The 15,132-nt window shown below is 45.4% G+C and overlaps 1 protein-coding gene across 1 annotated transcript in view; it reads left to right on the forward strand.

Moving 5' to 3' along the window:
- DHX57 (DExH-box helicase 57) overlaps nt 1–15,132 on the forward strand; it is a 218,154-nt gene that overhangs the window by 112,240 nt on the left and 90,782 nt on the right. The window contains exon 8 of the mRNA XM_073627674.1: nt 1,744–1,939. Within this exon, the coding sequence (XP_073483775.1) occupies nt 1,744–1,939 (196 nt within the window). The remainder of the gene's footprint in view (nt 1–1,743; nt 1,940–15,132) is intronic.

Below are 15,132 nucleotides of genomic sequence, written 5' to 3' on the forward strand. Positions count from 1 at the left end.
AAAACTGCAGTGTTTATCCTTATGACACATCACAGGAAGCACCTCCATGGTTAACAGAGGACAGAATTAAAATTAGACTTGGGAAACTTAACATTAATAAATCACCGGGACCAGATGGCTTGCATCCGAAGACTACTTAGGGAACTCAGTCAAGTAATTGCCAGACCATTGTTCCTAATTTTTATTGACAGTCTACTGACTGGAATGGTACCAGGTGATTGGAGAAAAGCCAATGTAGCAGCAATATTTAAAAAGGGCCCAAAATACATCCCTGGGAATTACAGACCAGTTAGCCTAACATCAATAGTATGCAAGCTCTTGGAGGGGATTATAAGGTTCTATATAAAGGATTTTAGTAACGAGAACGGTATCATTATCAGAAATCAGCATGGTTTTATGAAGAATTGTTCTTGTCAAAGCAATCTATTAACCTTCTATGAGGAGGTGAGTTGCCATCTGAATAAAGGAAGGCCCGTAGACTTGGTGTATCTGGATTTTGCAAAAGCATTTGACACAGTTCCCCATAAACATTTACTGTACAAAATAAGGTCCGTTGGCATGGACCATAAGGTGAGTACATGGATTGAAAACTGACTACAAGGGCGAGTCCAGAGGGTGGTGATAAATGGGGAGTACTCGGAATGGTCAGAGGTGGGTAGTGGGGTCCCCCAGGGTTCTGTGCTGGGACCAATCCTATTTATTTTGTTCATAAACGACCTGGAGGATGGGGTAAACAGTTCAACCTCTGTATTTGCGGACGATACTAAGCCAAGCAGGGCAATAACTTCTCCGCAAGATGTGGAAACCTTGCAAAAAGATCCGAACAAATTAATGGGGTGGGCAACTACATGGCAAATGAGGTTTAATGTAGAAAAATGTAAAATAATGCGTTTGGGTGGCAAAAATATGAATGCAATCTATACACTGGGGAGAGAACCATTGGGGGAATCTAGGATGGAAAAGGACCTGGGGGTCCTAGTAGATGGTCAGCAATGGCATGCAATGCCAATCTGCTGCTAACAAAGCAAACAGAATATTGGCACGCATTAAAAATGTAGAGGGTTCTTTACTGTAAGAGCGGCAAGGATGTGAATTCCCTTCCACAGGCGGTGGTTTCAGTGGGGAGCATCGATAGTTTCAAAAAACAATTAGATAAGCACCTGAACGACCGCAACATACAGGGATATACAATGTACTACTGGCATATAATCACACACATAGGTTGGACTTGATGCTACATTGAGCCAATGGGGGGTGGGGGGCTCTCTTAAGCTAGGACACCAGCTACCATTTTAGGATCAAGTTATTCCTGTTCCATTCCCACCTCCTTTGAAGTGACATTAGATTATGTTCCCATATGGTCAGAGAAGAGGCTTTTGTCAGATAGCTACTCCAGATAAAATTCCACAGCTGGGTATGGTGTCTCTGTTGATTCTAAACATGTTCTGAAACTATACAGTCATTGAAAGATAACTGTAAGTCACATTAATAATAAAGTCTATCATTTTCAGGGATTAAATTTCCACATTACCACATAGTTAGGCTTAGATTGCATAAAAGAAGATAGGACAAAGTACTTTGTCCCCATAACAGAATACTATATTAAAAAAGAAGCGAAACTTCATTAACTCCTTTAGGGGGTTCTCTTTTATCCAGGTGATTCACAGGGGATTTAAAAATGAATATATAATTTTGTACTTAAACGTGAACTAATGTGTTTTTTTTTGTACTCATTAATCACAGATGTGGTAAAACCACACAGATTCCACAGTTCATCTTGGATGCTTCATTGAAAGGATCATCTAGCTGTCTGGCAAATATTGTATGTACACAGCCACGCAGGATATCTGCCATCTCTGTGGCCGAACGTGTAGCCCAGGAGAGAGCGGAGAGAGTCGGGATCTCTGTGGGATATCAGATTAGACTTGAAAGTGTCAAGGTTGGTGGAATGCTTAAATTTATATAGATTACGGTAGTCCTACTAAATCCCAAATCTGTATTCTATCTAGCTACATACTTGTAGACACAACTAAAATCTCTTTATTTGTGTACATATGTGAAAATGCAATAACACGTTGTCAGGACTGCCTTGTTAATGCAGCTGTCCAACGTACATACCAAGGGTATTTTTATCACATCCACATTATCGGTCTTTGGCAGAATCATTGGTTTACATCGTTTGATTTGGCCAACAGAATTTAACTATGTACTGGTTGTGACAGAACCGCTTGGGCACCCCGACTAGGTGTTTCCGTCCGCCAAAGAGCGCCTCCTGCCCTCCAAATTGTTCTGAGTGGATCGAGAGCTAATACCAGCCCTTTTTACCCCAAACATCGTAAACAGACAAGAGGAAGTAAAAACTAAAGCAATGAGACTTTATTAAAACTCAGACACATACTTTATACCCCACAGGAGGAAATCCCCCCCCCTGATCATATTACCCTAACAATACAAATTGTACATAGGAATATAATTACGATAGCGAAACATGAACCAACATATACTATAGACATTTCGTTAATAAAACAACTAGCGACCTGGACAATGTTATGATTAATCAGAGATCTAATTCCAGGTCATACTGGCCGGCACCTAGCTTACAAAGTACACTACACATTATCATAAGTTCAACATCCACAGAGTAGATTGCTAGCAGACAGTAGGTGAGTTAATTGGCACAATTAACAATGGGTGAAAGACAGGTGGCTTGGGCTGATGAGATTAACATCTGCTATGAGTCTCATACGCTCTATGGGTCAAACCAGCTTATATTGCCCACCGGCAATAAAGGGGGGAGTCTTGGGAACCAGCAGTAATTTGGGGTCTTGAGAGCCTTTCACGGGAGGGTCTGTCAAAGTGTCACCTCAGCACCGTATCTCTCCCCGGTCTCTAGACAGGCTGCTGTGCTCTGTGGAGTCTCCCCTGCCACAGCTCTAGCCGATCCCTACTGTCTGTTCCCCAGACTACAATTTTCCCTCACTTTTTATTACGATTATTTAATTTAGCACTGTAGCGCTACACTTTGTTACACCTAGGAATTGTAAAAAGTCCACCTATGCTTTTTTTCTTCCATATGTAAAATGTCATGCCTAAAGTCTCCACTAGAGGGAGTAAATGCATACCTTAGTACGTTGCTTCTCAGTCAGCTCAGATGTCCCAGCTAAACAGCACTTGTGTGGTCTCAGCAAGCCAGGGGGGATTCTTCATCCAGAACAGTTCCCCCCTGGGGGAAGGGAGGTACAACAGTAGCCTGTACCCCCGCCCCTTGGGGGGGTGCAGCGGCGGCAGCTTCATATGCTGAGTTTACTTACCCCCCACAGAAGTTTTTCAAACTTCCCGCTTCTCTTCCCTCCCCTCTCGCTCAAGGAGCGTATCAAATGCCGTCCGCGTGTGCGCGAACTAGGGCTAATTATACAGAGGGGGGACGTGTGTGATTGACGGAGGGGGCATGGCTTAAGGGCACGGCGCCGTGTGAGGGGCGTAAGTCCACGGGGAGCACACAGCGCAGGTGCTGGGGACAAGAGACAGACGCTCACAGCTAACAGCTGGAGTCGGACACACAGGACATAGGAGCGCTGGGGGCACGTAAGGTTGATGCAGGCATTTCCAGTACAGGAAATAACATTTGCAACAACACTAAAGCTGAACTTTATTAGCATTGTATTTTGCTAGACTGTTTGCTCAGCGAGTGTGCATTTACTTAGTGCCTCTGTTTTTTTGTGCTCAGCACTATGGCTCCAAAAAAAGACACCACAAAGCTACCAAAAATACCACCCCAGGCGCTGGGAACTCCAGTTGTGCCTCCACACCGTCATCCTCTCCTGAGATACCAGATATGGCAAGCCAGGGTGAGTCATTGGGACCAATTGGTGGTGCAGCTGCTTCTCACATCTCAGCCCATGTATACGTGACTGAAGATGCGTTTTCCTCCACCCTGCAGGGCCTGGAAGGAAGATTAATGGCTTTAATCGCATCTTCTATCCAAAAGGATAGGAAGCGTGTTAGATCCCCCTCCCCCACCTCAGACCCCAAGGGAACAGTGAGTAGAGGATGAGGTGTTACCCTCAGGTGATCAGGAGGAAAGGCAAACCGATGACTCCTCTGCGGAGGAAACAACGCTAGATGAACCTTTTTCAGCCTCGCAATCCGAGAAATTGCTGGTACAATCTCTTACAGGGATGGTTCGTGCCTCTTTCAAGCTACCCCTAGCGGAGTCAGCTGAAAGTTCTGTTTCTTCTTTAGGTTCCTTAAAAACTTCACAGTCTTTTCATGCATTTCCTGTACATGCATTACTAGAAAAGCTTATTTATACTGATTGGGATTACCCGGATAAGCATTTTCTCCCTCCAAAGAGATTCACAGCACTCTATCCCATGGAGGAGAAATTTACCAAAAGATGGAATGTACAAGCAGTTGACGCTGCGATTTCCAGTGTGAATAATAGTCTAACTTGCCCAGTAGACAGTGCACAAATGCTTAAAGAGCCAACAGGTAAAAGGTTGGAATTCCTGCTAATATCGTCTTTTTCCTTGGCAGGGGCCGTTACTCAGCCTGCAGTCGCTGCAATAGGCATCTGTCAGTCCCTAAAAGACCAGTTTAGACAGGGCCTTAAGGAGGTCCCTGCACAACAAGCCCGCAAATTGGCCGTATTACCAAAGGCATTATGTTTTGCCATAGATGCCATGAAAGACTCTATTCACCAGGCGCCCCGCCTTGTGCTTGTGCTAGTACACATACGTTGGTCCCTGTGGTTAAAAAATTGGTCAGCCGAAGCACCTTGCAAAAGGCTTCTGACTGGTTTCCCTTTTCATGGGGATCGACTATTTGGGGAGGATTTGGACAAATACATCCAAACGATTTCTAGTGGGAAGAGTACTCTTTTGCCAGTCAAAAGAAAGTAAAAAACATCGTTCATTTAAACTGACTCTTCCCTGTGCGCCAGAGGCATCCGCCTCTAGGCAGTGGTGACGGCCTCCACCGTCATACTCAAGAGGAAAGCCTCAGGGTCAGGCCCAGGCACAGAAGATGACCTGGGGCCGGAAATCTGCAAAGCAGAATACTAAAGCCTCATTATGAAGAGGTGCCCCCCCTCGCCAGAGTGGGGGGAAGACTTCTGCAAAACTCAGAAGTCTGGCAAGAGGAAATTCAGGACAGATGGGTCATCTCCACGGTTTCTCTAGGATACAAACTAGAATTTCGGAAGTTTCCACCGTCTCGTTTTCTGAGTTCCCAAAGATCCAGGGAAAAGGCATTCTCTGTTTCAGGCATTAGACTAATTACTGGCTCAGGGGGTGATCATACAGATCCCCATCCCCAGATCCCTACAGAAGAGCAAGGTTTGGGGTTTGATTCAATTCATTTACGGTACCAAAACCGAATGGAGATGTCAGACCCATTCTAGATCTAAAGAATCAAAACGAGTTCCTGAAGATCCGCTCCTTGCGCATGGAGTCGATCAGGTCAGTAGTTTCTATCCTACAAGGAGGAGAACTTCTGGCATCTATCGACATCATACATGCATACCTGCATGTCCCTATTTTTCCCACTCACCAAAAGTTTCTGCGGTTCGAGTTAGAACAGCAGCATTTTCAGTTTGTAGCCTTGATCTTCGGGCTAACTACAGCACCCCGGGTGTTCACAAAAGTGCTAGCCCCACGTCTAGCCAGGTTAAGGGCATAACAGTCATGGCGTACCTAGATGATCTATTACTAATAGATCAGTCGGCGGCTCGTTTGGAGCAAAGCGTGCACACTACAACCAACTATCTGGAAAGTTTGGGTTGGACTCTTAACCTAGAGAAATCTTCCTTAATACCGCTAAAAAGGCTGGAGTACTTGGGTCTGATCATAGACACAGCCCAGGAAAAGGTGTTCTTGCCTCAGGCAAAGATCAACTTCATAAGAGAGCTGGTGCAGGTGGTCAGGTCAAAAGGCGATCCCTCCATTCATTTTTTCCCATGGTCCCTCCCACTACGGCCAGATCTGCTCTCACAGGGACCAATATTCTATCCTACCTTACGGTCTCTAAATTTAATGGGTTGGCTATTGAAACCCACATTCTGAAGATACGTGGGCTTTCCGGGTCAGTAATCTCTACTTTGATTAATGCAATGAAGCCAGCTTCCAGAACTATATATTATAGGGTCTGGCAGGGCTTAGTTTCCTGGTGTGAATCCAAGGGTTGGCACCCTCGGAGATATATCATAGACAGAATTCTTGCCTTTCAACAATTAGGGGTAGAAATGAAATTGGCCTTGAGTACTAATAAAGGCCAAGTCTCAGCTTTATCGGTCTTTTTTCAAAGACCACTTGCTACACATTCTTTAATCTGGGGTTTTATACAAGGGGTGAGGCGGCTTAATCCGCCCGTCAAACCTCCCTTGAACCCTTGGGACTTGAACTTAGTTTTGTTTGTGTTACAAAAACAGCCATTTGAACCCATACAACATATTCCCTTAGTCCTTTTGACAAGGAAGTTGGTATTTTTGGTTGCTATATCCTCAGCAAGGAGGGTTTCGGAATTGGCTGCTCTTTCTTGTAAAGAGCCATATTTGATTTTTCATGAGGACAGAGTGGTGTTACAACCTCGTCCAGACTTTTTGCCAAAAGTAGTTTCAGGTTTTCACCTGAACCAAAATATTGTCCTGCCATCGTTTATTCCAAAACCATGTTCCAGGGAAGAAAAGTCACTACATTGTCTTGATGTGGTGAGAGCGGTGAAAATCTATTTAAAGGCAACTACTCAGATTCGTAAGACTGATGTCTTATTCATTCTGCCAGTAGGTCCTAAGAAAGGACAGGCAGCGTCGAAATCCACTGTCGCAAAGTGGTTTCGGCAAGTGATAATTCAAACTTATGATTTAAGGGGTAAGATTCCCCCTTTTCAAGTTAAAGCGCACTCTACCAGGGCGGTTAGTGCTTCTTGGGCAGTGCGTCATCAGGTCTCCATGGCTCAGATCTGTAGGGCCGCAACTTGGTCTTCAGTGCAAACATTCACAAAATTTTATCAGGTGGATGTAAGGAGGTATGAGGATATCGCCTTTGGGCGCAGTGTGCTGCAGGCAGCAGCATAGGTCCTCAAGTCTGGGGGTACCCTCCAGGTTGTGTCTCCCTCCCCTCAAGTAGCATTGCTATGGTATATCCCATTAAGTAATTACTTAAGGCTCTGTGTCCCATGATGTACGATCAAGAAAATAGGATTTTTATAACAGCTTACCTGTAAAATCCTTTTCTTGGAGTACATCATGGGACACAGAGGTCCCTTCTCTCTTTTTTGGGATTTAAGTATATAGCTTTGCTACAAAAACTGATGTTCTTCTGGAAGGAGGAGGGGTTATATTGGGAGTGAACTTCCTGGATTGGGTATAACCATGTCTATCACCTGAAGGTGTCCTGTAACCCATTAAGTAATTACTTAAGGCTCTGTGTCCCATGATGTACTCCATAAAAAGGATTTTACAGGTAAGCTGTTATAAAAATCCTATTTCTTTCTCGCACATCACGGGACACAGAGTCTCAGTAATTACTGATGGGTTATATAGGGTATCACTAGGTGATTGGACACTGGCACACCCTAAACAGGAAGTTCAACCCCCTATATAATCCCTCCCCTTACAGGGATACCTCAGTTTTTTCGCCAGTGTCTTAGGTGTTGGTCACGTGTAATGATGTGCTGTGCTGAGCTCCAAAGGGAATATCCTATAACCTATACTGGGGTAAGCCATGCAAACCGGATCCATTTCAAGGTGTCCTTTTTAGGCCGAATTGGATGGTACCTGGGCCTCGTGTCCGAAGAAACAAAGTTTTACCTGTAACGCTTCTCTTTTTAGAGAGCTGGACCCCGGGATCCAGTATTTGGTTTTTCTAGCCATATCCCTGGCGGGGTGCTTTATGGGCCCAGAACTGTGGATCCTCCTTTTCTAGGGGGCCCCTGTCTCTGAAGGTTTTCAAAACGGAGCCCACCGTGAGAGGTGAAGATTGGGTCTGTTTAACAGAACCCTGCAGCTGGATAAGGTAAGGGAGATTCCTCAGAATTTTTTAATTCTAGTAGGTTTCTCCTTTAAGTAAATGTATGCTATGCCGATTGTCGCCATCGGGTGCTGCCAAGAGCACATACCTTCACATGCTTGATTGTCTGTCTCAGTGTTCACGCTGCACAGCTCCTCCAGCCGAGCTCCAGGTAGGATGGGATGGGGGGCTCGTCCTCAGGGATATTCCCTCCAAGATTAGGGGGGCCACGGTGGTCTGAAAGGCGGTAGTATGCCAAAGTGCCACCGCCGCCATTACTATTGGCAGATCCCATCATCTTCCGGCCTCTCTCTTTCCTCCTCCACCCCAGCCTCCCCTCCATGCTTGTCCCGGAGGGTCGGCTCGTGCGTGAAAGCGCACGTTTTTTGAAAAAAACGAGGAGGGGGGCGGGAGGGGTGGTCAGAGGAGGGGGGGCGTCTGGCGTGTCTAGACCCCCACATCACCGGCTGCACAGGCTATAAGAAGCACACTTTTGCAGGTGCACTCAGCCTATGGAGGGACACAGAGCTGATGGTCGCATGTAAGGTGGGACACAGGCATTCTCCTAGGCAGCATTTACTTAGAAACATTTAACTGGGCATTGGTAGCAGCGACAGTTGCTGTACTACATCGCTCAGCAGTCAGTGATTTATTTGTGTGATACCTCCACCTTGTTTGCTTTGCACTATGGGTAGAAGAGGTACAAATGCCCCAAAAACCAGAGGCTCTAGGGGATCTCCCTCAGGCTCTGAGGACCCCCCTTCTGCAGCGCCTTCCCCCCCTGAAGGACCTGGGATGGCCGGCCAGGGAGAGCCGTTGGGGTCAGGGGCTGCATCTGCTTCTGGCACTTCAGCCCCTATATATATTATGCAGGAGGTTTTTTCCTCAACCATTAATGGACTAGAGGAAAGATTAATGGCCTTAATCGCATCTTCACTCAGTGGAAGAAAACGCAATAGGTCTTCCTCTGTTACCCAGGACCCTCAGGCAGAGGAACTCTGGGGAAAAAGGAGAAGAATCCCTTTCAGAGGATCGGGATGGGACTGATGATTCCTCTTCTGAGGAATCAAGTGGAGAAGGGCCCTCTTCAGCTTCTCAGGATGAGAAGGTGTTAGTACAGATCCTTGCTGGATTGGTCCGCTCCACATTTAAATTACCCATATCTGAGTCAGTTAAAGGACCCTCTTCTTCTTTGGGTTCACTGAAGCCTCCTCAAACAACACATGCTTTTCCTGTTCATAATTTACTAGAAAAGCTCATTTATTCTAAATGGGATCACCCAGATAAAGTTTTTTTCCGTCTAAAAAGTTTTCAACACTTTATCCTATGGAAGAAAAGTTTATAAAGATGTGGGGGATACCGGCTGTTGACGCTACCATTTCCTCCGTAAATAAAAGTCTGACTTGTCCTGTAGACAATGCTCAGATGCTCAGGGAATCCTGTTGATAAAAGGATGGAATCCCTATTGAAAAATATTTTCTCCTTAGCAGGTTCAGCAGCTCAACCTGCAGTGGCAGCGATCGGAGTCTGTCAGTACTTAAGAGACCATGTTAAGCAGGTCCTCAAAGTTCTAACTGAACAGCAGGCCCAGGGGTTTGGCTAAGCTTCCAGCGGCCTTATGTTTTGCTGTTGACGCTATCAGAGATTCTATCATCCAAACCTCTCGTCTTTCACTTGGGTTGGTGCATATGCGTAGAATCTTATGGTTGAAGAATTGGTCAGCCGAAGCACCATGTAAGAAGCTTCTGGCTGAATTTCCATTTCGTGGTGCAAGGCTGTTTGGAGAGGATTTGGACAATTATATCCAAAAGATCTCTAGTGGGAAAAGCACTCTCTTACCTGTTAAGAAAAGGTGTAAGCGTCCCTCTTTCAAACGGGCTCTTTCCCCAGTGCCAGGAGCATCAGCCTCCAGGCAGTCAGGACAGCCTCCTCCGTCAGGGTCTAGAAATAAATTTCAGAGTCGACCCCAGGGACAAAAGAAGTCCTGGGGAAAGAAGCCTACTAGACAAGACGCTAAAGCCTCTTTATGAAGGAGCGCCCCCGCTCGCTCGGTTGGGGGGAAGACTGCTACGGTTCTCAAAGCTCTGGCAAGAGGATTTCCGGGACAGATGGGTAATCTCCACGGTAACTCTAGGTTACAAACTGTAGTTCCAAGAATTCCCCTCTCCTCCTTTCCTCAGATCAAATGTCCCCAGAGATCCAGAGAAAAAGCAGTCGCTCCTTCTAACATTGGAGCGACTATTGTCGCAAAAAGTCATCGTGGTAGTTCCCACGGAAGAACAAGGATTGGGAATTTTTTCCAACCTTTTTATGGTTCAAAAACCGAATGGAGATGTCAGACCCATCCTGGATCTAAAGGATCTAAATCGATTCCTAAGGATTCGATCCTTTCGCATGGAATCAATCCGGTCAGTAGTCTCCATCCTACAGGGAGGAGAATTTCTGGCATCAATAGACATCACAGATGCGTATCTGCATGTACTCATTTTTCCTGCTCATCAAAAGTACTTGCGCTTCGAAATAGAAGGATGCCATTTTCAGTTTGTGGCCCTGCCTTTCGGGCTAGCCACTGCACCTCGAGTGTTTACAAAGATCTTGGCTCCTCCTCTGGCCAGATTAAGGGCTCAGGGTATTACTGTCATAGCATACCTAGACGACCTGCTCTTGATAGACCGGTCGGTAGCCTGTTTGAGCGGGAACTTGATGACCACAGTCAACTACCTGGAACACCTAGGTTGGATTCTCAACCTAGAAAAGTCTTTCTTAAAACCAGTAAGAAGACTAGAGTATTTGAGCCTGGTCATAGATACAAGCCAAGAGAAGGTATTTTTACCTCAGGCAAAGATCAATGCCTTAAGAGAGCTGATTCAGGTAGTAAGGGCCAAAAAGGGTCCTTCTGTCCGTCTTTGTATGAGGCTGCTGGGAAAGATGGTGGCTTCATTCGAAGCAGTTCCCTATGCTCAGTTTCATTCAAGACTGCTGCAACACAGTATCCTGTCTGCTTGGAACAAGAAGGTATAGGCATTAGATTTTCCGATGCACCTGTCTCCTGCAGTGCGTCAGAGCCTCAGTTGGTGGTTAATACCTGAAAGCCTGCAGAAAGGGAAATCCTTTTTACTGGTTACCTGGACAGTGGTAAAAACGGATGCCAGTCTTTCGGGTTGGAGAGCAGTTCTGGAACAGTCTGCAGTCCAGGGGGAATGGTCCGAAATCGCGAAGACCTTACCCATCAACATTCTGGAGATCCGTGCAGCGTATCTAGCCCTAAGGGCCTGGACTCTCAGGCTACAGGGTTGCCCTGTCAGGATCCAGTCCGACAATGCCACAGCAGTGGCTTATATCAATCATAAGGGAGGCACCAGGAGTCGTGCAGCTCAGAGAGAAGTGAACCAGATTTTAGTCTGGGCAGAAAAGCATGTGCCATGCATATCGGCAGTTTTCATTCCAGGGATAGAGAACTGGCAGGCGGACTATTTGAGTTGCCAACGGTTAGTCCCAGGGGAATGGTCTCTTCACCCCGATGTCTTTTTCGCTATATGCCAAAGATTGGGGATTCCAGATGTAGATCTCTTTGCGTCCAGGATCAACAACAAGGTCAACAAGTTTGTGGCAAGAACAAGAGATCCTCTTGCATACGGAACAGATGCGTTGGTGATTCCGTGGCATCAGTTCTCACTGATTTATGCATTTCCTCCAATTATGCTACTACCACGGCTCTTTCGCAGGATCTGGCAGGAAAAGACGTCGGTACTTCTGGTGGCCCAGAAGAGCTTGGTATGCAGAGATAGTAAGAATGACAGTGGGTTCCCCGTGGACCCTACCGTCACGTCCAGACCTATTATCTCAAGGTCCAGTATTCCATCCTGCCTTACAAACGCTAAATTTGACGGTTTGGCTTTTGAGACCCACGTTCTGAGGAGTCGTGGGCTTTCAGGTCCTGTGATCTCTACTTTAATCAATGCTAGGAAGCCAGCTTCCAGAGTGATTTATCATAGAGTTTGGAGGACTTATGTATCCTGGTGTGAAGCCAAGGGTTGGCATCCCAGAAAATATGTCATTGGTAGAATTCTTGACTTTCTACAAATAGGATTAGAGATGAAGCTGGCCTTGAGTACCATCAAGGGCCAGGTCTCGGCCTTATCAGTGTTATTTCAATGATCACTTGCTTCTCATCCCTTGGTCCGAAGCTTTATGCAAGGGGTGACGCGTCTTAATCCTCCAGTTATAGTGCCCCTAAACCCCTGGAACTTGAATTTGGTTCTGTCGGTTTTACAGAAACAGCCTTTTGAGCCCATACGTCAGATTCCCTTGGTCTTATTGACAAGGAAGTTAATTTTCCTGGTAGCCATTTCTTCTGCTAGAAGAGTATCAGAGTTAGCAGCCCTTTCCTGTAAAGAGCCTTATTTGATCATGCATAAGGATAGTGTGGTATTGCGCCCTCATTCTAGCTTTCTACCAAAGGTGGTTTCAGATTTCCATCTAAACCAAGATATTGTTCTGCCTTCCTTTTTTCCAGATCCCTGTTCCTCGGGAAAAAAGGTCACTACATTCTTGGGATGTAGTAAGGGCAGTCAGGACCTATCTGGAAGCAACTGCTCAGGTTCGCAAAACGGATGTTTTGTTCATACTACCAGAAGGTCCCAATAGAGGGCAGGCAGCGTCAAGGTCTACCCTTTCGAAATGGATTCGACAATTGATTATTCAGGCTTACAGTTTGAAACAAAAAATTCCACCTTTTCAAATCAGGGCACACTCCACAAGGGCGATTGGTGCCTCTTGGGCGGTGCATCACCGGGCCTCTATGGCTCAAATCTGCAAGGCCGCAACCTGGTCTTCAGTCCATACATTCACCAAATTTTATCAGGTGGATGTGGGAAGGCATGAGGATATCGCCTTTGGGCGTAGTGTGCTGCAGGCAGCAGTACGAGGTCCTCAGGTCTGATTACACCCTACGTGTGTGGTCCCCTCCCCTCAAATAGCATTGCTCTGGGACGTCCCATCAGTAATTACTGAGGCTCTGTGTCCCGTGATGTACGAGAAAGAAAATAGGATTTTTTATAACAGCTTGCCTGTAAAATCCTTTTCTTTTGATGTACATCACGGGACACAGAGGTCCCGCCCCTCTTCTAATACACTTATATTGCTTTGCTACAAAACTGAGGTATCCCTGTAAGGGGAGGGATTATATAGGGGGTTGAACTTCATGTTTAGGGTGTGCCAGTGTCCAATCACCTAGTGATACCCTATATAACCCATCTGTAATTACTGAGGCTCTGTGTCCCATGATGTACATCAAAAGAAAAGGATTTTACAGGTAAGCTGTTATAAAAAATCCTATTATTTTTCTATAGTTACATGGTTAATCTGGTTGAAAAAATACATACAAGTTCGTTCAGTTCAACCTATAGAGAAAACACACACAAATAGAAAACCTCCATATACACAATCCTATACCCACAGTTGATTCAGAGGAAGGCAGAAAAAAACAAAACAGTTTGCTCCAACGGGGGAAAAAAATCCCTTCCTGATTCCCCAAGAGGCAAACAGATATTCCCTGGATTAACTTTACCTATAAATATTAGTATCCAGGTATATCTACTGAGCTGGCCAGAATTAGTTCACCTTTAAAGAAAAAAAAAGTAAAGGTGAACGAACACCATACTCCCTAGTCACCGCTGTACTTGCCTCCGGGGATGCTGAGCTATCCATTCCCACGCAACTGGTCCAGCAGTACAGGCATTTCAAATCCCCGCTCTTCTCCCTCTTTTCAGTGCAATTCTTCTGGGGCAGACCAGAGCGATTCACTGTACAGGTGCTGAACAATCAGAATCGTTCGGGTTCATCCCAGAGGCCATGCACTGATAAGAGGGAGAACGGGGATTTCAAATCCCCGGACTGCTGGACTAACTGCATGGGCACGGAGAGATCAGCATCCAAAGATGGAAGTACAGCGGGGACAGGGGGACGGGGAGGGTGTATGGTGTTAGTTCCCCTTAACATTTTTTTTCTGTAAAGGTGAACTATCAGTTTAAGCTAGCCAAGCAAAGCTTGCAACAAAAGTAGATTTTAAGAAATTGTGAGCTGAACAGTGACTACATCCCGTCAGATGGAGTCACTGCTGGGGTATCTAAGCGCAGCCATTGCTGTCTGAATACGATATCCAGCAGTGGAGTTTCCTCCATCCACACTGTCTAACCTGGATTGGGGAAGTCAAGTGATTTTTCTCTCGTTCAGCTCACGGACTGATAAGACAAAATTCTATGTGTATGGCTAGCTTTTTAGCATACAACTAACTTCATGGTCTTCTCAGTTGGATATAAAGGGTCTTGGTTTGAGAAGACTTTTGCAGATGTTTATGGCAGTTAATGTCCACCAGCCTTGGGCTTCACAGACACTTTTCGCTGTATGTGTACCCCCAGGATATTAAAATTTCAACAGATGTCCATGTATTTAAGGTGGAGAGGTGGCGCCAGCTGTCAATCAGGCAGTTGGTTAAATACCGACAAAATTGTCGGGATCTTTCCAGAGCCTGGATCTGCTCCGCCACATGAGCTGATAGTGAGTCCACAGTCAGCTGATTCTGGGTCACAGGAGAACAAAAGTAAATGTACTCCTGTGACCTACAGGACAAGTATGGCCAAAAAAGCTTTGGCCATACTTCTCTTTTAATGGTGCAACTTTTGAGGTTTTCGAAACAGTACTGATATGCCAAGAATTTATTTATGCAGACTTGTAAAATTAACGTAAGGTCCACTTTATACCTGAAAATCAAGAGATTTTCAACAAATAGTGGATACCACGTTACAGTTTCTAATATCAGTTCTCATTCTTTGACATTGAATTGGAAGTTTCCAAATGAATATGTGAGTTTGTGTACAGTGTAAAGAGTTTAAGGAGAAAGGTAAGAATCCTATATTGCAGAAGATACCTAGTTCTGCAATAAAAGAAAAACCTTCCTGCTCCCAAATTTTATATTTTTGCCTCAAGTTTCACTCCAATTAATTTTGTTTAAGTTTAGTGCTGAAACACTGAGTTTCTCCTTTAGCAAAACTCTCTTCACCCAACAGGGAAATTGTGCATTTGAAATTTTTAGCTTGAAAGCTCTGTAAGGTGTGAATCGTTCTCA

Source organism: Aquarana catesbeiana, linkage group LG04 (genome assembly GCF_042186555.1).
Source record: "Aquarana catesbeiana isolate 2022-GZ linkage group LG04, ASM4218655v1, whole genome shotgun sequence".
NCBI classification, from domain to species: Eukaryota; Metazoa; Chordata; class Amphibia; order Anura; family Ranidae; genus Aquarana; species Aquarana catesbeiana.